The sequence below is a fragment of the Nyctereutes procyonoides genome, unplaced genomic scaffold (genome assembly GCF_905146905.1).
Source record: "Nyctereutes procyonoides isolate TBG_1078 unplaced genomic scaffold, NYPRO_anot_genome, whole genome shotgun sequence".
Classification (NCBI taxonomy): domain Eukaryota; kingdom Metazoa; phylum Chordata; class Mammalia; order Carnivora; family Canidae; genus Nyctereutes; species Nyctereutes procyonoides.
The window spans coordinates 23,506,521-23,533,225 of NW_026575146.1; the positions used below are offsets into that span (position 1 = coordinate 23,506,521).

Here is a 26,705-nt window from a genome sequence, read left to right on the forward strand (position 1 = left end):
GTAAGTGTACATTCAAACAAAATCCATCGCCGTTTACGTTTGTCTGCATTTACCCGTGAGAGTGTCATGAGGAGAGCAAAAGCTTTCCTTTTATTTATTTATTTAGTTTTAATTTTTTCAAAGATTTTATTTATTTATTCATGAGAGACACAGAGAGAGAACAGCAGAGACACAGGGAGAGGGAGAAGCAGGCTCCATGCAGGGAGCCCGATGCAGGATTCGATCCCAGGACTCCAGGATCACACCCTGAACCAAAGGCTAGACACTCAACTGCTGAGTCACTTGGGCATCCCAAAAGCTTTCCTTTTAAAACATGATCTGAGTTAGCAAGAAAACCCAAACTAGAATCCCATTAAGCATTTAGCAAATAAAATCCTCCTTAGTTAGTTGCTACTATTAGGATCTCAGCCTTGCAGAGAAGTGAAGCAGAAGCTAGTTGAACTCAGACCAGAAATAACTTCGCTCACCAAGAACTGGTAGGTAGGCTTGAGCCAGAATGGGGAGCCCCGTATTTTCATCCTCTGTCCAGTCCTCCCTCATTACAAAATAAGAGAATGGAGCAAGTGCAGTATATTCTCTACCTTTTGTCAAGATCACATGGAAAAAGAACGAAGGAGAGGAAGGATTGTCTTATTCTTTATTTAGAGGGAAAAGTTTTAGTTTGCAGTAACTGATTGCAGTGCTTAAGACCTGAAGAAGTAACCAGAAAAGGGAAATAAGGCGGCTCCTAGAGAGGGCATAAGAAAAGACCCAGGGCTCAAGCATAGACATTTATCACTATCAAAGTAAAGCTGTTTGGACTCTCATTCAGTACCTCTAAGAAATATCCTTACACGTATTCTTTTTCTCTTTTCTTTACAAACGGTCTGGTTTTTTGTTTGTTTGTTTGTTTTTTGTTTTTGTTTTTGTTTTGATCCAACATGAAAGTCCTGAGTTTAAGGACCTTGAAAATGAACTAAGTTTTCCGTCCTCATAGGGGACCCAGAGAGGGACAGTAGAATGAGTTTCTGCAAATCTTCATTCCATCTTCTAAAGGGTGGTCGGCTTTTAGTCTATAAAACAGCACATGATTACCAAGGTCAGTTCATTGGTAACGAACATACTGGCATATACATTTCTGTCTCATACACATGCAATACATGTGCATTTTGCTAGTAGGATATACAGGCCTTTGTACATTAGTGTCTATCCACATTTTGAAATATCTTTTCCTCTAGACCTCTTGGTCCTCTTTGTCAGGCTGAACCACTCAGTTTACCAGCCAGCCTTGTGGATCTACATTGCTCATAGCCTATTCTGTCCCCACCTCCTTATTTATTCTAGTTTTTCTTGAGCTGGGGTCAGTGAGCACTACCTACTTTCTACTTTCTACTAGCTCTCATTCAGGTCCTACCCATCTCATTCCTACCCATCTTTCAGTATCCTTTCTGTTCTGACAATTAACTCTCCAGACCCAGTGTATTAGTGGTACTTGTTTAACCTACTATTGCAATGTTTCTAGGTCCCCCACCCTGCCACTCCACCTTTCTTACACACACACACACACACACACACACACACACACACCTCACACATACATTCATTTTAGAGATAAAAATGTAACCTCCTGAAATGAGTTAACATATTATTCTCTAGAAAGCTGGGAATAAAAATTAATTGACAACTAAGTGTCTTTCTACAAAAATACTAAGAATTTATGTTAACTCACTTTTGCTTGTGATTAAGGTTCTTACAGATGTACTCATTCCTGCAACAATGCAAGAAATGCCTGAAAGGTAGGTTCAGTTAATAAAATGTGATAGTTTCTTACTGTAGGGTTTAACCATTGTATTAAAGTAAAACATTAAATAGAAATTCATTCGTTTATCAAGATTATTTTCCTGCTCCTGTCCCTTTGTATTAGCTAGAAGATGTGCCTCAATCCTTATATTCAAACCTTGATGAACATAATTGATGGAACAATCCTGAAATCCTTTTAATCTGAGAGATGTCCAAGTGGAAAATAAATATTTAGGTGTCATTGCCCTTGAAATACTGAGAAGTTCTTCAATGGAAACTGGCCAGAGGAAGATAAATGGGGGTAATTGATGGGAAATAACCACAATGATAAAAATTATAAGAACTTTTTAAATCTTTATTATTAACTTTGGTCTTAACTGCAAAATCAGAAGGTAGCATAATGGACTTACCACCTTCTTTTAACAAAGGAATAAGATCTCAAATAGACTGTATTCTCCATCCAGGGGAGTTTGTACCTTTTGATCCCTTTCACCCATTTTGCCCCCACCCGTGTCCTCTCTGGCAACTGATGACAGATGGTACCTAGACTGTTGTGGTGATCAATTCATCACCAAATTTCAAATATCAAATCACTATATTGTACCCAGGAAACTAATACAATGTTTGTCAATTATACTTCAATTAAAAAAATCTCGAAATGATGCCTGAAGATTTTTTGCAAAATCTTTCTGATGTGTGAACAATAAAAACTTGAAAATAAAAAGCCAAATTTTTCTTTGTAAACAAAGTCTAATGAAAAAGTTAAATTTATTTTAGTATTCTGGGTCATAAACATGTGTCAGATGGACATAGTTGATACTCAGTAAATGCATAATGATTGATAAAACAAACTTTTGAATTATTTTTTCCTCTAGATTGTTTTATTTATTTATATAACAGTATTGTTCTGATCAGTAGTTTTTTCAGTTATCAATATGTAATCTTTAAACATATAATCTGAGCTCTAAATTAAGTACTCTTAATACTTCCATGTCACAGTAGAATGGCTGTACTTAATTAGTGGCAGATCTTCAGCCATGCAACTAATAGTAATAATAGCTGGCCTTTGTTAAACATAATATGGGCTTTGAGACTACATAAATTATTTAACTTAATTCCTACAACCAGCCTGAAGTGACTATTTATGTATTTATTTCTTAAGTATGCAAATTGTTCATTGTAGAAAATGAAAAAAATGGGTAAATGCATTAAAAAAAACCACTCATAATCTCTCCAAGTTCATAATGTCTTAGGTTATTATCTCATAGACTTTTCTAAGAATATCTGTAAATATATAAAGTCTTTAACGGAATCATAGTATATATACTAGTGTGGTATACTGTGAAAATCTTTCATATCAACAAATATAGATCAATGTTATCTGTTTAAATGGTTGCATAGATTTCCAGCATCTGAAAAATACTATATTTAACTAATTCCTTATCATTGAACAATTTATTTTTTAAAAACACAACTTGTCAGACTATTTCCCAGTAGCTATTATGATCCCATATTCACAAATGAGGAAACTGGCAGCAGAAAGAAGTTATGCCCAGAGTCAGTTAACTCGTAAGAAACAGAGCCAGAATTTTAACTGAGGGCTATTGAACTCTGCTTCAGTCTTTTTCCTGTATCATGTTACTGCTTGCCAGTGTGTGCGCAGCATCCCAAATGTAAATTTAGATCTGTTTTGTTGAGATATAGTGTGTAGATTGTTGACTGATTTTTAAATTTTTGTGTTACATATAAATGTTTGTGTATATACACAACCAACATTTGCAGTTTTCTAAATAGGGTCCTATAGTACATTTTTGATAATGTATCCCACAGTTATATTTGGATTATAGGAATAGGTTACTAGGAACTAATGGTAAATACCTGAAATGAAATTATGATCCCTATGTGATGTCTGTCAAGAAGCCAAGATATGCAAAATCAGGTGTATACTTACATTTTCCCAGAAATATTTTATAGAAAGTGACTGAACCATGAGCTAATATTAATAGTAAGGTATAATTTATTGGTTACCCTCTGTATACCAGATTTGACTGGATAAATTTCCATGAATTATTTATATATAATAATCTTGTGATATAGATACTAATCTTATTCTTATTTACTAGATGAAATCAGAGCTTGAAGCAATTGAGTATTTTGACCAGGGAGATAAATGGCAGACCTAGGCTGAATCTATCTGACTTCAAAGTCTTGTTCTTGGAATCATAGAATAACAGTATACCTCTGTTAAACTGCATTTACATAATGCATTTTAAACAATTTAGCATTTAATATGTAATTTTTTTTGTGTGTAGCTTATTAGCAGATATAAGGAATTTTGCTAAAAATTGGGAACAGTGGGTTGTTTCATCCTTGGAAAACTTGCCAGAAGCTCTAACTGATAAGAAGATACCTATTGTGCGAAGATTTGTATCTTCCCTGAAAAGACAAACATCTTTCTTACACCTTGCTCAGGTACGTTGGTATTTGAGTGATCAAATAAAAAATGAATTATCAGGTAGCAGAATAAGAAATTTTGAGATTGGAGACCAAGTAGAAAATAATTAAATGCAATGTGAGACCTCAGAGTGAATGCTAGGACAAAACAAAACAAAACAAAAAACAAAAAACAAACCATTAGTGGGAAAATTGAATTACTACCAGTTTTGTAGCATGCTGATTTCCTGATTTTGGCAATAAACAATAGTTAGGTAAGATGATAAAATTAGGAGAAGCTGAAACATTTGGAAATATTTTGCATTCTCTTTGCAACTTTTTTTTATAAATGTAATATTATTTCAGAATCAAAAGTCAGAAACCACAAAGCTTCTGAAAGCAGTGTAATATGCAAAACTATTAGCTATATGAATCCAGTTAATAAAAGATTAAGGTTGTGAGGACTGAGCCCATGTGATATTTGATGTTGTGAAACCCACAAACCACACATTTTAAACTACCTACAAATTTGGCTGTCTTACATAGGGTGAAAATGTAATTCTTAAATCACTGTTTGTATGTTTGTATATCATTAAGATATACTTCCCATCCTCTCACATGATTGTTTGCTTTGAAAAAATTTCTAGTCCTCTAAATTTTAAAAGACTTGGTTGCAATAGTTCCAGATAAGAAATGTAACATTGTGAAATCCTAATTGTATGATCATGGATAAGAAATTCATTTTCTAATTTCAAAAATAGTTTTCAAAGCTTTAACAGAGATGATCATGAGTTTCAACTATTGCTTTTAGTTTCAAAATGAAGAAACATTTATGATACTCTTCTCTCAAGGAACTATTTTTCTAGAAGCCAAAACTTTCCTTTAGATAGACTATTAATAATATGGTTTAGTGTCTAATTTTACTTTCTTTATGCAGATCGCCAGACCAGCTCTCTTTGATCAGCATGTTGTGAATTCTATGGTATCTGATATTGAAAAGGTTGACTTGAATAGTATTGGATCACAGGCCCTTCTCACCATTTCTGGCAGCACAGACACTGAATCTGATATCTACACTGAACGTAAGTTTAGAGCTAGGTTTCCCAACCTTGGCACTGTTGATATTTTGGGCTGGATAAGTCTTTGATGGGGTGGGGTTGGCAGTCCCCTTAGACTACAAAATATCTGTTTGATAAACCTTGGTTTATAGAAACCTTTTAATTTAAAAAAATTGTCCTGTACTTGAAAACAATTGTAGCTACAGACTTTGGAAAACCTGGAACATATAGGAAACATTAAGAGGAAAATAAAAGCCATTCATAATCTCATTGCCTAGATATAACCTGGAAATAATGAAAATGTTTTTTAGTGCTGTGGGTTTTCTTCCAGTTTTACATTACCTTTGTACACATTTCTGTGTGTTTTACACTCTTAGCATCATATGGTATATAATGGATATAAAAATAATATGTCAACACAATACTGTTTTTCAAAGCAGAAATTCCCTGCTCAAGTTTGGACCATCTGACAGAGGTTACCCAGCCAATATGCATGACTAGACAACCAGACTCTGTTTTCAAGGGATAGCAATCCACTCTTTCCCCACTCTCTCTCAGAAAGGACAAGAAGTGCAGCTTCTGATAGGCTGTTGCACAAATGATGGGCTGCTCTCTGGGGTGGTCCAACATCAGCCCTTCTTTCCGTTTCCTAGCATAAAATTATATTAGCCTTTTGGATTCAGTAAACTTCAAACTCTTTAATAAGTGATAGCCCTAAATGGCCCCTTTAATTTTTACAAGGTAAAAGATTATTCATGTAAGTGGTTCGATTTCACAGTGCAAAATTTTTTCCTAAAGGTAAAGAACAGTTGAAAAAGCAGGAAATCAGCAACTTTAGCTTAGTCATTCATTAGCTTTCAATGAATCTATTGCATTTAATGAAAGCTTTAGATTCAGACTGAATAATCAATTGCAAATGACAACTTACTGTTTCCCGGGGTATACATACTTATATAATATATAGCCTATATTTCAGTGTGTACCAAGATACATATAGTTATTATTAAAAATTTTGAAGAGTAAAAAACTAAGGATTTTTTTGTTACTTGTTCTCAGGATATTAAATAATTTGGCACATTTAATTTCACCTGTCTTTCCCTTTTATGCATAAAATTCTTAGTGATTTCTAGTTTTAGGTTTTCTCTTGGATTCAAAGTAGAGTAATGATCTGGTGTTCTGTTTTGTTTTGTTTTAATGTGGTAGATGACTCTATCACAGTGTTCCAAGAACTGAAAGATCTTCTTAAGAAGAATGCCACTGTGGAGGCTTTTATTGAATGGTTGGATACCGTGGTAGAGCAGAGAGTTATTAAGGTATTTTCAATGATAGGTTCACAAAATAGAACTTTTGTTAATGGTAAATGCTAAACTGGCTGTAATTTCTTGAGTGGTGGGGGAGGGATGGTTGTGTGTAAAAATGCTTTGAAGAGCTTTTGAAGACTTGCAAATAAGGTGGCCCAAATATCAATTTAGGAATAGGCCAGATTTGAGAGTGTTGGGCATAGATTCAGTTCTATTTGTCTTTTCTTGACAAAGGACTGCCAGATATTATGCCTTCCCTGTCAGTCAATAATGCTACAGCAGAGTCACCTCAGTAGTGAAAGATAAAAGCTGGACAGATTTGGCCCTTTTCTAAAAAGTAAATTTTCATAAATTCTGGCAGAAAATGTGGTTTTAAGTATTTCCATTTTTAAATTCTGAGAGTGCAGTATTTTGTGTTTTCTATGTTTTTTCAACTCTTTCACTTAACCCTCAAGCCATCCATCATGAAACAAGGCAATAAGAGCAAATAGATCCATCACCAGTCAGTGTTAGCCACTCCATATCAAGGAAACGGTTGTAGCGTAGGGACTTTTTTTTCTCCTGGAAAGAAAACAGATTATCATTCAGGACCAGAGAAGTCAGAGTTAATCATTCACAGAAATATATAACCCTTCTTTGACACTTCACCTTCTGTTCTTTTTAAAGTTCTGTCAAAGGAAAATGAAGAGATAAAATATTTTGTGAATTATTTTATTTTGGTGCCCAGTTCTGTTAGGTAACAAAACCATATGGAATGAAGATCTATTAACCTTAATAATGACAACAAAGAGAGACAAGCATTAAATTCCCCAGATAGATCTATATCTGATAAAAAAAATTGCATGTCATGCCATCTGTCTGTTTGTCAGACAGCTTATCAACCCCTTGATTTTATGAAGGATGCATGTAGTAATGAGATGACAGATTTTATAGTTTCATTTTCTTCCTTGTAGACCAGCAAACAAAATGGAAGATCATTAAAGAAGAGGGCTCAAGACTTTCTGCTTAAGTGGAGCTTTTTTGGTGCTCGAGTGATGCATAACCTCACCTTGAACAATGCATCCAGTTTTGGTATCCTATGTGCTTGATAAAGCTCTTCCTACCTGAATACATCATTCACTCTCCAGTTGCATTCCCTAGCAGTTTTTAAACATGTGGCACTGTAATTTCTCAAATCTATCGAGCCAGTAGACAATGGTAGTTATGAGCCTGGGTTTTGGAGTCACACCGCATGCAGAGTTACATCCTAATACTGCTTCTCTCTGGCTTGGTTTTTACTCAAGTTGCTCTGCTCCCTATAGAAGGGGATGAATATTTACAGCAGCATTATCAACAGTAGCCAAACTATCGAAAGAGCTCAAATGTCTATCGGCTGATGAATGGACAAAGAAGATGTGGTATATATATATACAATGGAAGATTATTCAGCTATAAGAGAGAATGAAATCTTGCCGTTTGCAACGACATGGATGGAGCTAGAGGGTATTATGCTAAGTGAAATGTCAGAGAAAGACAAATACCACATGATTTCACTCATAAGTGGAATTTAAGAAACAAAACAGATGAATGTAGGGGAAGGAAAAAAAGAGAGAGGGAAGCAAACTATAAGAGATTCTTAACTCTAGAGTGTTCTTAACTATAGAGCAGCTCAGGGCTGCTGGTGGGGATGTGGGTGGGGATGGACTATATGAGGGATGAGTATTAAGGAGGGCACTAGTTGTGTTGAGCACTGGGTGTTATATGTAAGTGATGAATCACTAAATTCTACTCCAGAAACCAATATTACACTGTATGTTAACTAACTAGAATTTAAATAAAAACTTGAAGCACAAAAGAAAAGAGGATAAATACTCCTCTTATTGGGTTGTGTAGGCACTTTAGTGAGATTATATATATATATATATATATATAGTATATATATAGTGAGATTATATATATTATATATATATATATATATATAAACACAGTCTAGTACCCAGTGAACACTTAATGAATAGGAGCTATTATCATTACATCCTATTAGTGCTTGGATAAATTATTTTTTTGTTAAACAAACAAGTAAACAATAATTAGTACATTATTTTCCAAAGGCACTACCCATTGAAATATGGCAAATTTTTGCATCTTTTCCAGGAACCACATACCTGCACTCTGAGAATCAAAGAATAGCCGAGAAGACATGTTCTCATATGTTTCTGAAACATCTTTCCTGATCGATTTGACTTGTGCAACAAACTGAGTCAAGTCAAATCTTCCAGAAATTGAATACTTTCATTTTCCTAAAATTTCTGGGATTCTTAGTTTGCAGCTATGATGCTAGCTCATGGACAGTACTTCTGCATTTAGTAGTAGTTGCTTTTCTAGAAATCTTCAAATTATAAATAGGTTATAGTTAACTAGGTTGTTTTCATTTAATTCTCAGTAGAATTAGATAAAATCAGTGAACTTGCATGGAAGGATGAATAAAACATATTGAGCCTATTATTTGAAATATCTTGCTTATATGTAAGGTTTCTTAAAATATACAACATTGAAGCCTGACTTTATTATGAAACCAGACTTTTGTTGGGAAATCAGTGGAATAGTCCAAAGAAGTTTAAGATTTTCCAGGACAACTTCCAAATGAAAATGACTCTTTTGTTTTTTTTCCAAACCAAAGAGAACTTTGTTTCAGGCCAGAAAGACATCTTTCTTGATACTTTTTTCAGACCATGGTGGCCATTGTCTAATTATTTAGTACAAAGTAAACAGAAATAGAGCAGAGTAGAGCTCATTCTCCCCAGGTTAAAGCTTATCACACTCCAATGTGTGCCCTCTTAAAGCATAAAGCATGTCTCACTTTCATCCGTATTTTCCTTTGATGTAATTAGTGGCCAAAGAGCTGGCAGGACAGTACACACAGTAAGCTGGGCAGGCGGTACACAGAAAGATTAGAGATTCAAGTTAAGCATGTTGGTCTTAGCAGGTCATTTAAAGTCCAACAAGTATTTGTTTATTTCAGTTGCTCCTTGTAAAGTGTTGTGAGATGGTCACAAAGATAACTCGACTTCTCTCTCTCTCTTTCCTTCTCCTTCTCTCCCTCCTTTCATCTCATAATGCCCTCTCCCCATTCCCATCCACAAACAAGGTTCTTTCCATTTGATCCGAATGCTTCTTGATGAATACATTCTCCTTGCCATGGAGACCCAGTTCAATAATGACAAAGAACAGGAGTTACAGAATTTATTGGACAAGTATATGAAGAATTCAGGTAATTTAAAATGTATATTTTATTTTTTGCATATTTCTTTCTTTAAACCTAAATTCAAGAATTTGTAAGTACACGTTGAGTGGGTCGATAAGTCTCAGTTTTTTTCCCCGAGTGTGTCACAACTAACAGAGGGTGTCAACACTATTGGAACACTAGTTTTTCTCTCCACCATTTACACATACAGTAGTCAAAGGAGTTTACTGGAAGCTCTGGAGGATATAAAATTGATGTTCTCGGGAGAATTTACACGAAGGTAGAGAGGTGATTATAACAAAAAAAAAAGAACCATAATTCAAGACAACACCTGTGGTACACCACCTTATATAAATGGTGTAGAAATAAGTTCTATAGAAGTTTATTTTTTTTTAATTTTTTAAGATCCCCGGTCTCCAGGATCACACCCTAGGCTGAAGGCAGGCGCTCAACCGCTGAGCTACCCAGGGATCCCCTCTATAGAAGTTTAGAGAAGGAAGAGAACATTTCAGTTTGAGATGTGATGACTTGCATTTTGAAGTCTGTCCACTCCAGAGTAGATTCCTAAGTGCTCCTCAGAACACACTTCACACTCACAACTGTGCAGATAACAATGACCACTAAACCCCAGCACCACTGCCATGACCAAACATCTGCCAGCCTCGTTTCCCATGGAAGATATTTCTCTGCAGTTGCCAGATTTATGACACAACCCTAAAACATTTTCAGTTTCCTTTTCTTGGGCTTATTTGTTAGGAATATGGGAATGATGTTAGCTTTCCCATTAAAAAAAAAATCTTTCCAGATGCAAGTAAAGCTGCCTTCACTGCTTCTCCAAGTTCATGCTTTCTGGCCAACCGTAATAAAGGCAGCACCGTTTCCAGCGACACTGTGAAGAATGAAAGCCATGTGGAAACAACCTATCTTCCTCTGTCATCCAGTCACCCCGGAGGCTTACCCTCTGCTCTGCACCCATTCCCTGCTGGGAATACAGACAACATGCCACTCACAGGTATGCTGTGAAATGCTTGGGCCTCACCACATCTCCTTTGTTTTCTTCAAAACTGATAACGTCTAGCCATTGCAAGATTTTAAAAGATTTGCCTTTCTATTAAAGCTTTATAATATTTTTGTGATTTTCATCATTTGTCATTCACGCTTTTTATCAATACCACTATTAACATAGGTACTACACTGTGAGGTGGTCGTTTCTTTATATTGGAAATACAGATAATGAGTTGTCTTCATTCAGTGGAAGAAAAAATTTGAGTAGGTATAAATAAGATTCTGAAGATTCCTTGAGAGTCAAAAAAATGGGATTCTTATTTATTTTTGGCTTTTGAGAAGATTTTCTTTCTCCCCCATTAAAAAGTAGATTTGGTCATTTTAGGATAACCACTACAATAATTTTCCTCTTTGGTCTGGAGTCCCCGTTGTGTAAGTCTGAATGTTTAGTGGCTTGTACTCACTACTAGATAATACTGTTGTAAGTCCACTACTTGCCTTAATTCACAGATATAATTTCATTGGACACACAGAATTTTAATCCTGGAAGGCCTTTTAGTTCAGAGGCCTAATTCCACCAATGGAGAATCAGACACCAAGGAACTTGGTGGCATCAAAACTCCATTGTTCATCAGTGGTGTTCGCATGATGTTTTGAATTGGCTGCTTTGAAGCCATGCCATTTTGACCTTATTGCCTTTTTCTTTTACCCTAAAAATCAAACCAGTTAGCATTCAGCTTGTTTTTTAATTATGGAAAATGTAAAGAGCAGAGCCCTTGACCTTCCCATGCTTGAGCTCTAACCATTTTCGTACCCATGGAAGCATGAGGCCTTCCCAAACTTTCATGCATAATTACTAACTCCAAAAGTCTTCACTGTTGTGAAATAGACATGTATTGTGATGGTTTGTTTATTTATTTATTTATTTATTTATTTATTTATTGTGATGGTATCTTTGAAACCTAGGTTTTTGGTGTTCCCCAGTTCTGTTGTTTTTAGAGAATAGGAATGAACCAAATCGGGAAAAAATATTAATAAATCTTTTGAATAATTTTTAAAGATGTTCACCCATCTGTTTTAATATGCCACTGGTGAATGCTGCAGTAATTTTTTTCCAGGTCAAATGGAGCTTTCCCAGAGCACTGGTCATCTGATGACACCCCCCATTTCTCCAGCCATGGCGAGCCGAGGAAGCGTCATTAACCAAGGGCCAATGGCGGGGAGACCTCCAAGTGTGGGCCCAGTCCTGTCAGCCCCCTCACACTGCTCAACATTCCCAGAGTCCATCTATCCTACCCACCCTCAAAGCAACCATGACTTTTATGGGACCAGCTCTAACTATCAGACTGTGTTTAGGGCACAGCCTCACCCCCCATCAGGACTCTATCCTCATCGCCCTGAGCATGGTCGATGCATGGCCTGGAGTGAACAGCAGCTTTCTAGAGACTTCTTCAGTGGCAGCTGTGCTGGGTCTCCATATAATTCTCGACCACCTTCCAGCTATGGACCATCCTCACACAGCCAAGATTCACACAGCATGCAGTTTTTAAATACAGGAAGCTTCAATTTTCTGAGCAACACAGGGACTGCCAGCTGCCAAGGAGCAACATTGCCTCCAAATTCACCTAATGGTATTGAAATTTTAAAGAATTTTTCCTGGTTCTTGAGATGGCAGTAAGGCAAAATCAGACATTGAGCTCTACCTCTGCTGAGCAGCATGTCATCCCATGTAAAGTTTCTAAAGATCATGGAATGTTAGGCATTTGAAGCTCATTTCTTTCATATACAAACATATATCTAATTCTTGTGGTTTTTTTAAAGTTGCCCTTCTAAATCCACAAATGATAAAAATATTAGGTCAAACGTGTGTTTGAGATCTCCCTTAATAAGCCCAAAAGAAGAATGTTTTGTCCTTTGAAAATATTCCTATTGAATAATGTTTCTTCTAGAGAACTAGCAGCAGATCTTACAGCTTAGGAACCAAACAGTGCTCCCTGTTAGTCTGATAAAACACTTAAGTTTAGGGAGTTGGAAAGATCCGTGACTTCAGCTGCCGAAGCAGCTCTGCATCCTCTTTCCTAAATGTAGGCCAGTCCTTCTTCCAGAAACACAATTCTGTAGATACAACTGGTATTTGACAAGCAGTGTAATTTTTGCGAGAGGTTAGTACTGCTTTTTTTCTTTAAAAGAAGATCTTGTTAATTTAGATGAGGAGAATATAAGAGAGATGTAGTCTTTTATCTGAAAATTAGCAATAGAATAACTCCTTTGTATTTTTTAAAAATAAAAAGCCAGCATTGTGAACCATATCCATTATACAAGCACAAATCCACTTCTATGGTAAATGTAGCTGTGAATGTCATGTTTATAATGCAATATCTTTAGGGCTCTACTCTATTGCCTTGTCCCTTTTCCCTTCCTGTAATATTTTTTGTAATAAGTGAACAGAACATTCTTGACATTTTCTGTTCTAGGATACTATGGAAGTAACATAAACTACCCAGAGTCTCATAGGCTTGGATCGATGGTGAATCAACACGTTTCTGTCATCAGCAGTGTTCGCTCACTGCCTCCCTACAGTGACATCCACGATCCACTTAACATTTTAGATGACAGTAGTAGAAAGCAGACCAGCTCGTTTTATGCAGACACATCGCCTTCCGTTGCATGTCGAACTCCAGTAGTAGGTAAATTATTTTAGTAGTTCTTGGAGACATTTTAACAAGCTATGAACATCAGGTATGTAGTTTTGCTCTGGAGGGTGACTGTTGAGGTGAGCTGGGCACTCATGCTCTCACGGGTGATCCATCCCTTTGGATCTGAAGTCTAATTTTTGTATCTATTGATAATAGTCTTCCCCGTTCTCAGTATATATGTCACTGTGCAGCCTACTGCTAAATCTGTTATTCTTTAAAAGAGAATAGCTGGTACCTTTTATGTTTGCAAAAAAGAAATATAACCCATCAGCCATAAAGACTTTACCTTTTATGAAAGCAGTAATGATGTCTTTTTCTCCCTCTTTCTGATTCACTGTTGGATGCAGGGGCAGTGCCAAGAGGTGTCTTTGGACCCCATAATCTCTAGCAGTACCCTAAACCACTTCAGGTTTAAAATAATGGTGATTTGTGATAGAGGTTACTGTCATTTTCTCAATAATATATAAAATGTGATTAGACAGCTTTGCAGAAAATGTTGCTCCTTTTATTGTTCTGCTACATATGGTTTAAGTAAAAAATGAGCAAAACTGTGTGTTTGCCATGAAGTCCCCTCGCATCTTCTTCTAACTGGGTTGCTCTCCCTGGGAAAATCCTGAGACTTGTACTAGATGTGTTAGCAGTACCCAGCTAAGTGTCTGCCACATAGTAGGAACTCCACACATTAGTGAGTTGGAAAAAAAGGGGCAAAATACATGGGTAGAAGCAGTTTCCTGTATTAGGAATAAGGGATCACATGCAAGTATAGATGCATGTAAGTGTCAAGGCAGAGTGTTAATGTTTATATGCGATGGTTGAAATCTTCCAATGGAATGGATTTCAAGCTAGGATAAGTAAAGGGCTTTGACACCCAATGGGAGCATAAGGGAGGAGACACATTCCATCTCTCCTCCTCAGTGTGCTTTTCCAATAACTCAATAGGAAGCACCTCTTCCCTTCCCGTGACCATTACAGATGCTCCCTGAGCAGAATCTAGCAGCTCATCTCCTGTTATCTGCAGATGGTCATTGCTTCTAGGTTACTCTAATGAAGCAGAAAATTCCACTTCAGGAAGTTTCCTCACCGTGAGACTAAAATGTATCATGTTGCTATTGTTACTATTAGTTCTGTTTACTTGTAGAGATAGTGGAAGCTTTGCTGGAACATAGCTTGGGTGTAGGATGGGTTCTAAGCTCTAGTCATCAGAGGTGACTTACAGGTAAATAGCAGAGAGGGCTTCTGAGTGAAGGGAGGACCCACTGTCTGCTTCCTTAGTTATAAAGCCTGGTTTTCAGGGACAGCGAAGAAGGTAGTCAGAAAAATGAGAAAAACAGCAATGAGAAGCCAGCAACCACACATGCAGGAAATGCAGTGTCAGAGAGCCAGTTGGTCAGATTCTCAAGAACTTACTAACATGTGCCAAACTTCATTCTAGGCATTGAGGTTATTGTGGCAATTGGGATGGAATTCCTGACTATAAGAAGGTTACATTCTAGTGAAGAGAGATAGAACAATGGGTATATAGACAAATGCATTACAAAGATAACGTTGGATACTCTGAAGTCAATTAAATGGGTAAAATGACAAATAATGATGGAGAAACTGCTTTCAGTCAGATAGTTGGGAAAGGAATTCTGAGGCAGGGATATTAGAGTTGAAAGCTGAATGATGAGGAGGCAATGATACAAAGGGCTGAGGATGGAGTTCTAGGCAGAAGAAATGACAAGTGCATAGTCTCTGAAATGGGAACAAGGAAAATTCAGTGGGCAGAAAGAAAGCCAGTGTGTTTTGAGCATGGTGAATAAAGACAGTGTAAAAAATAAATCAGTGGCCAGAGACCAGTTCACAGAAGATGTTGTGAATAAGGGCAGGAAGCTTGGATTCTGTCCTGCGTAGTGGGAAGTCATTGTAGCATTTGAGGAGAGTGACAATTTACTGTATACTTGAGCGACATTAACCTGGCAGCTCCCTGCAGAATGAGAAGGGGCGGCAAAGGTGAGGTCATGAGACCAGTTAGGAGGCTGCTGTGTTGGTCCAGGTAGGAGAAGATGGTGGGTATTTTGTTATTGTTTTTTTTTAAGATTTTATTTATTTATTTATTTATTTATTTATTTATTTATTTATTTATTTATTCATGAGAGACACACACACACAGAGAGGCAGAGACACAGGCAGAGGGAGAAGCAGGCACCATGCAGGGGGCCTGACATGGACTCGACCCCAGGTCTCCAGGATCAGGTCCTGGACTGAAGGTGGTGCCAAACCGCTGAGCCACCCGGGCTGCCCTGTTATTGTTTTTTAAATTTAGACTAAATTAGTTAATATACAGTGTATTATCAGTTTCAGAGGTATAGTGATTGATCAGTTGCACTCAGTGCTCATTACGGCAAGCACCCTCCTTAATGCCCATCACCCAATTGCCCCATCCCCCCACACCTTCCCTCCAGCAACCTTCAGTTTGTTTCCTATAGTTAAGAGTCTCTTATGGTTTATCTCCCTCTCTGATTTTGTCTTATTTTATCTTTCCTTCCATTCCCATATATTCATCTGTTTCTTAAATTCCACATGTGAGTAAAATCATTGTCTTAGCATAATACCATCTAGTTCCATCCACATTACTGCAGATGGCAAGATTTCATTCTGTTTGATGGCTGAGTAATATTCCATTCTACATATATACATCTTTATCCATTCATTTGTTGATGGACATCTGAGCTCTTTCTATATTTTGGCTATAGTGGACATTGCTTCTAGAAATACTAGGATGTGTGTACCCCTTCAAGTCAGTATGATTGTATCCTTTGGATAAATACATAGTGTAATTGCTGGATTGTAGGGTAGTTCCATTTTCAATTTTTTGAGGAACCTCCATACTATTTTCCAGAGTGGCTGTACCAGTTTGCATTCCCACCAACAATGTAAGAGGAATCACCTTTCTCTACATCCTTGCAAACATCTGTTGTTTGCCGACTTATTAATTTTAACCATTCTGACTTGTGGGAGGTGGTATCTCATTGTATTTTGATTTGTATTTCCCTGATGATTAATGATGTTGAGCCTGTTTTTCGTGTGTCTGTTGGTCATTTGTAGGTCTTCTTTGGAGAAGTGTCTGTTCATGTCTTCTGACATTTCTTGACTGGATTATTTGCTCTTTGGGTGTTGAGTTTAAGAAGTTCTTTATAGATTTTGGATACTAGCCCTTTATCTGATAAGATATTTACAAATATCTTCTCCCATTCTGTAGGTTGCCTTTTTGTTTTGTGGACGCTTTTGTTGCTGAGCAAAAGTTTTTATCTTGATAAAGTCCTGGTAATTCATTTTTGCTCTTGTTTCTCTCGCCTTTGGAGACATCTAACAAGAAGTTGCTGTGGCTAAGGTCACAGAGGTTGCTGTCTGTGTTTTTCTCTAGGATTTTGATAGATTCTTGCCTCACATTTAGGTCTTTCATCCATTTTGAGTTTATTTTTGTGTATGGTGTAAGAAAGTGGTGAAGATGGTGGTTTGAACAATGGAAGAAGTATGGGTGGAAAGAGGAGGTAGATTTGGGATATATTTGGGTGATAAGGTTGTCTGAATTTAAGTTTGAAATTGAGTTTTCTTCATGAAATCTGTAGAAGAAAAAACAATTTCTAGGAAAATAGAATAAATATGTGTGATCAATGCAAACATAAATATAGAGGCTTAAAGTGAGTGGTACTTGCAAAGAAAAAAATGTCAGTCAATATTCAATTGCTGATTATATTTTCCTTTACAGCATCCAGCTTGCAAACCCCAATTCCTTCCTCCTCATCTCAGTGTATGTATGGAACTTCCAGTCAGTATCCAGCTCAAGAGACCCTGGATTCCCATGGAGCGAATGGTAGAGAAATGGTGTCCTCTTTACCACCCATCAACACTGTGTTCATGGGAACAGCAGCTGGAGGCACTTAAACCAACAATGTTGGGTGGGGATTGAAACCAAAAATCTCTACTGCTCAACTACTATTCACTCAGATTGCTATCAGGGTAAAGAAAATGGAATATACAGTGACAAAACATTGTTTTTCAAGTCACTGTTACAAAACTTTGGACAACTCCATAATGAGTGGAGATATTTGCAGACTTTGCTTGCCCACAAATTGTTTAAAATGTGATCTCACTATTAATTATAGTTTCAAACATTATCAAATGGAACCAGTGGAGCTTTGAAGATGCAAACATTCCAACTCTGAAGATTTAATATTTTGCTTCCTAATTTATTGAAAAATCTGTGTGCTGTTTCATATTTGGTCTATAAAAGGAAAAAATATTTAATGCCTTTAAAATAACTTTAATTTATTAGGGTCTCAGAATCATTGTTTACTATCCCTTATTTGACCAAAAGTCAAATGTGTATGTACTACCTCCTATGGACATGTTTACAGGGTCAAGACTTAATTCAATTCAGCCTAGACCAAAGTTGCTTGACTTTTAATCCTGTGCGTTAGTGTGATGATTTCTGTTACATAGCAGTATTCGAATTCTATGTAACTGAATGGAGATTATAAATGCTTTCCCACTTTATTTAAGAAAGATAAGAAGAAATGAAAGAAATAAAGTACGAAAATATTTTTAAAGGCTCAATTGCTCTCAGAGCTGTTACTGTTTCTGAAAAATGCTTAGGATTTTCAGGTGAAGCTCCTTTGGATATTGAATTAAAGACTAAAGATGGTTGGTCAAAACATCATAATTCAAGAATCCATTCCATATCATATCCATTCATATATATATATATATATATATATATATATATATATATATAAGGAAATTGTAGCTGATAGACTGAACTTCTGCAGATTTGGAAGCAGTCTTTAATCAAGTACGTGGCTTAGAAACTGAGAGCGAACGATCATCTGAAAGCAGGGATCTTCTGAAAGCAAAGAGAAATTTAAAAGTGAGGAATTTATTCCATATGGTTAAGAAAATTTGATACACCATCTATCTAACTCTGTTTTTTTTTTTTTTCTTTATCATATGTCTTAGCTGAGAGGTCTGTAGTAGGACTCATGGCCTGTAATGGCAAACCTCTATTAACTTCACAGGCTTTTCCTCTCATCTTACAACAGCCCTTAGATTATTTGTATTAAGGATTGAGTTATACTGTGATCTCCAGGTACATTCTGAAAGGATTTGTAAGCCCCAAATGCCCATTATCCATCATGATGTAATTTGGTGAAGACAAACTGTGGAATTGTTTTCAGCAAACAATAAACAATGAATTGTGGACTTGTCAGAGTGTTGCTACCATTTGCTCAGTAGCGTGCTTAGTAGCATGTAGTTTATGAGCTAATTAATTGAGCAGAAGAATTTTGCAACAGCAACAAATCATGAGAAAAGCAATAAATGTTGTATTACTTGCTATAGTAATATTAGAAGAATACAAAGGGTAGTGAAATTAATAAGGGCTTGGGATGAAGTAAAAAACAAAACAGCTTTAAGAAATGTTTGGATGTAAGTCTTGAAAATTAAGACCAAATTTCCACTGTATAGTAATTATATATTCAGCATGTATTTTGTGTCACATTGGAAGATGCAAGTTGAAAAAGATGAAAATGAAAATACAAAGACTATAAAATAACTCTGCCAATACTTTTACTAAATTCCAATGTAATGATGGAGGGGTGATATGATAGGAAACAGAAACTCACTGAAGATTTTTGAGTAAAGAGTGAAATGGAGGAAGTGATGTTTAGGGAATAGCCAGCAGCAGCTGGAAAGGGAGATGGACCAGATGGAGGAGGAACTAACCCAAGAATGGGCTATTTCTGAGACCATCTCTCTCATCCAGATATTCAGCAGATAAGCGCAGAGACTACATGGAAGCAGAGTGAAGGGAGCAGGAGAATGAAGCCCAAGCATTGTTTCAAAGAGGCATGAGCATCATTTAGTATAATTGAAGGATTAGCAATTTACTAGATTATAAAGGATTACAAAGGAATACATTAATAGTGGCTCTAAAGTTTTCCTTAACCCTATTTGCAGAACATTTCGGTATAAATAGCTGACTCTAGATTGATGGCCCCTTTGTAGAAGGGGGAAATGATCTGGAGCCGGGAGAGTCATGAAGATAAGTGAACGTTATCTCTGGCCTCATGTGTGTCTGGCTGATGACGAGGTGCTAAATTTTGACATCAAGAAGACTGATTTGCTCTTTCCCCCAGGCAGTGGCACTTGAGCTTCTCTCTTTTAGATGTATAATGGCATTTCTCAGTGTGGGCACTATTGGCTTGCAGGCAGGACAGTCTATTTTTTGCAGGACTATTCTGCATATTGCACAGGATTTAGTATCCCCAACTCTCAAACACTAAATACCAAAGCACTCCCCTCACCCAGCCTTGTGACAACTGAAAACATCTTCCATATTTCTGAATGCCCCTGGAGAGGCAGGGCCAGTCCTTCATGAATGAAGTGACAGCATCTTTAATTTTACCTAGAGGGAGCTTGAGATATTTAATACCTTTCTGCCTTTTAGCTACAGTCATCATTTAAGAATTATTTCTTTCAAGGATTTGAAGCTTGGATGCTCAAGGCATTTTCTGCTGTTCTTTAGGTTAATTTTAATACAGTTAAAGGATCTGGCCTAGTTTGTTAGTGTTTCTGTTTGTGAAAGTAAATAAATGATTCTCAAGTAATTTTTAGAAGTTGTGGAGTATCAATTATAGGGAAGTGACCTGTTCAAGCTAATGCTTATGGGAAGTCCAATATTAAGGTAAGAAATAAAAAAATCTAGAGGTTTATAATCTCTGCTCTTGGGGTACTACCTTTTAAATCTTGTGTTATAGTGGTAACTATAGATAAATGGCATAATGAGAAGTGAATGTTCCAAATAATTCAGTGGATTCTTGATACGATTCAGACACCAAGAGCCTGGTTTATAACAGCTTGAAGAAAAAGTAAAACCCAGGTATATCATTAACATAGAATTACAGATCAGAAGAGATCTGGTTTATTTTCCTCTCTCTGGGTAGTACTATACTCAGAAAAGTTAGAGCTCTCCTCAGTTGTATGTTCCCAAGTATGCTTTCCAGTTAGAAAGGCATTTTTAAAAATTATTTAAGCTAAGTTCTTTTTTTTTTTAAAGATTTTATTTATTCATGGGAGACACAAAGAGAGAGAGGCACAAAGAGACACAGGCAGAGGGAGAAGCAGGCTCCATGCAGGAGCCCAATGCGGGATTTGATCCCGGGACTCCAGGATCACGCCCTGGGCCAAAGGCAGGTGCTAAACCGCTGAGCCACCCAGGGATCCCCTATTTAAGCTAAGTTCTAATTACAGTTGTGATGTAAAATCTTTCTCTTTGTTTCTGATTTGAAAGAGAAAGTCCATGAGACCCTCAAGGTCGTCCATGTCAAGAGCCCATTTTGGAAATGGGAAGGGGAATATTTTTTATTGCCATGACGCATGACATGTAGTGTCAGGACCAAGGATGTGAGGATCCTGCAATGTGTGGGACAGATTTACACAATGAACTGTCCCATGTCAAAAGTCAATAACACGTCTATGGAGAAATGGAGGTAGACCAGTAGGCTGTGAGATGAATGTCCCCAAACTTCCAAACTTTGCCTAGTAGTGGTGCTCCAAATTAAATGATATCTAACCCAATCAGATGAATTCTTCAGGAACTGTGACTATGAAACTCATATGCACAGCCTGGAGAGGCAAACAGGCAGAAGAGTAGGACTAGAAGCAGGGAGAAAGAGAAAGAGAGCTAGAGAGAAGCCAGTTGTGAGAGGGGTCCAGCAAGCAGCCACGAGTGGGCTCCTCTAACAGGACGCTGAGAACAGGTGGCCAGAGCTAGACCTCTAGACACCAGAGCTGACACTATGCCATCGTGATCAGTGAGGCATAATGCCCAATTCCCCTCTGCCCTCTCAGATTTACCCTTGGAGCCTTTATTGACATGGTCTCCATTTAGCCATTCAAAGTACACCTACTCTGACTACACCACCAGTTCACAGAAGCATGTGTTTCCTCTTCTTCAGAAAAACTTGATAAACAGTAAATTAGAGGCTCACTGATGATGTTTTTCAACCATTGAATTTATGCTCATATAAATGCAGTCCACAAAAAAGAGACAAAGAAAACCAATAATTCTTGAGAGTGAGCCCAGGTAGTACATTCTCCCCATCCACCCACCCCCTTCAAAAAGAGAGAGAGAGAGAGAGAGAGAGAGAGAGAGAGAGAGAGAGAGAAAGAAAAACTCTTGGAGAGAAATGGATTGTGAAGCCCAAACCCAAAGTTCCAACTTTTCAAAAGAGCAGGAGACAGACTGATGTCTGAACTCCTTAGAAAAGGATATTATTACAGGCAATCAGATTTCTATATAACAGGGAGCAAAATTAATTGTCATACAAGTCTCATGATAACAGCTATGAGCTCTTCTGAAGCCTGGAGTAGCAAACTGATCATACTATATTTTGAAGGCAAATTTATAATCACAGGTGAGTTATAGAAATTTAAACAAAAACCTTCTAGAAAAGTAAACAATAGTGATTGTAGCATATAGAACATTTTGTGCTTTGAGAAAGATAAGAAATGATGAGTTTATATAAAAGGTTATTGTACTATCTCGTTCAATTATTGAATTCTAAATTAAATCCTCAAGTTTGTAAATGGCAGAGAACATAACTTGTCTGCTCCAAAAGCACACTGATCAAATGAAAAGAAAATAAATTTCAGTTACTCCTTGATTATAGGTGTTAGCAATGCCTGGAAAAGATTGCTAGTTGCAATGAGTAATCTATTCATTAATTTTGAGATATTTGATTATAAAATAAGGTCCTATCTCTGTTCTGACTGGTAAAAGGTTTTCAATTAGTTTTCCAATCTCAAGATCTTATAATTAGGGGCACCTGGATGGCACAGTCAGTTAAGTATAGGCCTTTGGCTCAGGTCATGATCCCAAGATCCTGAGCTCGAGCCCCATGTCTGGCTTTCTGCTCAGTGGGGAGTCTGCTTCTCCCTCTCCCTCTGACTCTCCCTCCCCTTGTGTGCACATTCCTCTCTCTCAAGTGAACAAATAAAATCTTAAAAAGAAAAAAATCTTATCAACAGTGCTAATTTTTATTGATCTTGGGCATATAATATTATGGTAGAAATGTTTCTCATTTTAAAAAGTCCATTACCAGAATGAGCAAATATAATTTATTTAGGGGTTTTTGTGTTGTTTTGTTTGGTACAATCTAATCCAGTTGGAGAGATTTCTTATTATTTTTCCTCAAAATTCTCTTCTAATATCTATAATTTCAATCATATTCATGCAGGTGTTTATGGTAATAAAATGACCACACATTAGTTTGACCATTTTACTTGCCATATCTAGAAGTTCTGTTATAACTAGAAGGTTTTAGTTCTGTTTGTTCAATAGCAGTGGAAGCTTCAGACATATATATAAATACAGAATACTTCTAGATTCCTATCCCTATTAAAAACTCTATCTCACTATTTACAAATGTTTGATTTAATGTCAAGACTTAAAATTTATTTATTGCTTGTCTATTTTAATGAAATATTTTGGTCATGTTCTTAGGCTTGGTTGAGTTTTAAGAGTTCGTATGCTGAAAGCTCCAAAGGATCCTCAGTTTTATCCCATATTTTAACAAATAATGTCTGCTCACACTGATAAAAAGGACAAGGGCCCTCCCTTCATGGATCTTACATTTTATGAGGCAAGGCAGACATTAAGCCAAGCATTTCCACAATTGGTTACAACTAAGAAATAATTCATTGACATTGTGAAGAGAGCTAAAGGCTGCTCAGAGAATTAATGAGAGGTGAGCCCATGGAGATGTGTTCAGGGCAGGGGTGGGGTAGGGGAAAGTGGATCAGGGAAACTTCTTCAAGAAGTGGCATGCCGAGACTGGAAGAATAAGTGGGAAGTGGGTGACGTTGGGGAAGGAGATGGTGGAGGGGGTAGGGTTGAACAGGTAGGACGAGTTCAGGACAGGAATGCAGCCTGTAAGGGATCCTGTAACTGCAAGTACAAGAGGAAAAGTTGTGATGGAGCCCGGAGAGTTTGGAAGAGCAGCCAGAATGAATCTAGAGATACTTCTGAGGCTTTCAAACTTTAAGGATGGTCATAGTGATTTATTGATTAGGAAAATATATAAAGTATTAGACGAGGATGGTAAGAATGTCCAGCTGAGATTTTTTTTATAAACTCTAAAATGCTAAACTATTTCCAATGAATGCCATTGCTTTCCTAGAATCTACTACTAAAAATAGCCATTAAGTCCCTTTCACATGTTCTTACGAAAACACATAAGTAAGAAAATTAATCTCATAGTTTTCTTTTTTTATTGAGGTATAACTGACATGTCACACTGTATTAGGGTTAGGTGTTGGTTGTTTTCATGAAGCCTTAGTTTGGTTCTCTTTTTTAAAATTATGATTTCAGCCAGCAAAACTAGGTTTAATAGAATTCTCTATTCCTTTTCCACAAATTCGATCCCAGATCTACTCCCTTGGAAAGGATGTTTAAATATCAGATAAGAAAAAATATTTTATTGCTTTTAAGTGGCATTTTTCTGTATTGCCTATGTGATTAATGCTGACCCTAAAATTGAAGGGATCTAAAGGTGAAGAGAAGGTCAAAACCAAGACTTCTCAGTGTCACATGGTGACTCTACCTCTTAAAATAGATGTCATAGAGTCTTTAAGTGAGAATTGGGTGAGGAACATGTTTACAAAAGTGAAAAATTAACTACTCAATATGATACCTGCTCTAAAGTAAAGAGAAACCATTGTTTTTATTAGTTGAAAACAAGGGTGGTGTTCTTACCAATCAATAGTCAGAATGAGGGTCAGAGATTTACAGCCTTCAAGCATCTTTAAACACACCCGGGGCAAATATAAGCTTCGTGGGTAGTTTGCTAATCAAGATTTGTCATTTTGCTTTGTGTGCTTTAGCTTATTAATGCTTTACGTGTGATCCCTGTGGAAAATAAAACTATTTCTATATTTTATATTGCAAAATGGCCAGACACCCTGCCTTTGAATTTGGGGGTAATATATTTTGTACTATTTGCCATCACCTCTCCCCACACACAGACTGTTTTTCACTTATACTCATTGTCACTGTCTGGGTACTTCTACAATTTATAATGCTCATTTCAACCTTCTACCCCCCAAAGAAATTTCACCTAGAAAGTGTGCCTGAAGATGGCACCTGATGTATTTTTACAGGAAGTTGAGTATTCAGTTGCCTGGGGGGTTGAGGGCACTTGGACAACAATCTAGCAAAGAAAACCCTCTGAGAGCTCATTGATCCTTTGATGAAAGATAACCCCTTGGCATATTGCATCTTAATGCTCCCTAGGGACCATAAGGGGGAAATGACCAACAATGGACAAGTGAATTGGCAAAACCAGTTAGAATAGCCTGTCTTTGTCAAAGGCTACAATGCTAAGTGACTTGCCCTAGTGCAACTCCTGTATGGCTTTTCCTCTGCTCCCTGCCTATGAAGAGCTGAGATCATGAAAAATTCAGATAGGGCTCAGTAAGGACTAAGAAGTATTAGGATGACGTAGGCTAGCCTTGAGCTCTAGGAAAGGCACCCTCCAAGAACCACCGATTTGCCTTTATATAACAGCTTTGAAGTGGTTTTTCAAGTTTCTGCTAAAATATGAAGAAAGGATTAACATAAACTGTGATTTCAAAGTAGAGATAAAATACTTGATCTTATTTGTGAAGCACTTTAAAATGCTTACTACAGAGTCAGACAAATCTGTGTTTTGAAACCACACTAGTTGTGTGGCAAGTAACTTCTCTGAGACTCATTTTTCTCATCTGTAAAACGGGCTTTATAATACTATCTGTCACGAAAGGTTTTGGTTGAGGGTTAACTGAGCTACTGCTTATAAAGTATTTAGCAAGATAGTTTCTGTCATATTGCACAGGCTTAACACACAGTAACTGTTATTAATTATCATTATTCTTCAAATCCCAATGGAATCAGTAATGTTATTGAATGCAATGCAAACTGTTCTTGTGTGCCTTTATGTATAATGTAGACTGCTATGCTGCTAGAGTTGTCTAGCAAGGTAACCTAAGCTAGTGTAATTAAATAAGAATTTATTATATAAAAGTAAAGGAAAAAGGCAAAATGTAGTAAATCATTAACTACTCCAATATGGTTCCATAGAAGTGACACTCACAGGATACAATATGGTGTGATTGTTAGATATGAAAACATTATTACAAGCAATATTTTAAAATAATCTGTTTATATATATTTTACTGGTTTCATACAATGATGCAAATTTTTCCTCGATTAATCAATAATTCTGGGAGTGAGCTATCAATGTTTATTTCAGTCTGATTGCTTTCACAGACCTGTAATAAACAGCTATGAAAATATGTGATATTTTGAGGTGCCTGATCAGTCCATTAAGCATCCACCTTCAGCTCGGTCATGATCTCAGGGTCTTGGGATCGAGTCTCTAATCAAGCCCACTGTCAGGTTCCATGCTTAGGCTCCACGCTCAGCGGGGAGTCTGCTTGTCCCTCTGCCCCTCCTTCCATTCGTGCTCTCTTTCTCTCTCCCTCAAATAAGTAAATAAAATCTTTTAAAAATATGTGATTTTTCTGTGGAAATTTATATTAGGAAGAAAATATTTTTCATTGATTAATTTTTATTCCCCATTAAAAGTCAAAGTAGTATTTCAAAAGATTATAAATAGTTATGTTTACACTAAAATTTATTAAGTATTAGACATTTCTAATGCCTTCATACTGCAAGGTTGGGGACAAGGTTCTCTTTATTATTACTACGAGGAGAACCTGTACCTTAGCCAAAAGCACTCTCTGAAGCCACTAAACTGAACGTCAACAATGATTATTGAGCATCTCCTCCAACATGTTGTGCAGGCACCCAACGCTCAGTATGAATAGGCCAGGAGCCATTTGCTTTATTCTCAGATTGTGTTCTCATGTTTTCCCTCTTGTCATTACAGTGCTCTGGAAGCCAGAAGCCAGTTATGCTAACTTCTCCCTCCTTGCTCCCTTTCCTGGTCACTTTTTTCCTTCTAATTATCTTCCTGAACTCTCATCTTTCTTTTTTTTTTTCTTTCTTTTTTTTTTTTTTTTAGCTCTCATCTTTCTCATACTCAGACAACATCTGAATACAAACTCATCTCTTATCAGGATGATGGTAATAGCCTCAACTCAGTCCATTTCTTCATCGCTTCCAGAGGGA

At 36.9% G+C, this 26,705-nt stretch overlaps 1 protein-coding gene across 1 annotated transcript in view; it reads left to right on the top strand.

The window, feature by feature from the left end:
• Positions 1–17,422, top strand: part of RFX6 (regulatory factor X6) — a 53,975-nt gene extending 36,553 nt beyond the window's left edge. Inside the window, exons 10-19 of the mRNA XM_055311807.1 lie at positions 1,726–1,775; positions 4,092–4,251; positions 5,150–5,294; positions 6,474–6,583; positions 7,525–7,642; positions 9,699–9,821; positions 10,600–10,806; positions 11,918–12,430; positions 13,274–13,486; positions 17,247–17,422. Of these exons, the coding sequence (XP_055167782.1) occupies positions 1,726–1,775; positions 4,092–4,251; positions 5,150–5,294; positions 6,474–6,583; positions 7,525–7,642; positions 9,699–9,821; positions 10,600–10,806; positions 11,918–12,430; positions 13,274–13,486; positions 17,247–17,422 (1,815 nt within the window). The remainder of the gene's footprint in view (positions 1–1,725; positions 1,776–4,091; positions 4,252–5,149; positions 5,295–6,473; positions 6,584–7,524; positions 7,643–9,698; positions 9,822–10,599; positions 10,807–11,917; positions 12,431–13,273; positions 13,487–17,246) is intronic.
• Positions 17,423–26,705: the final 9,283 nt, after the last annotated feature.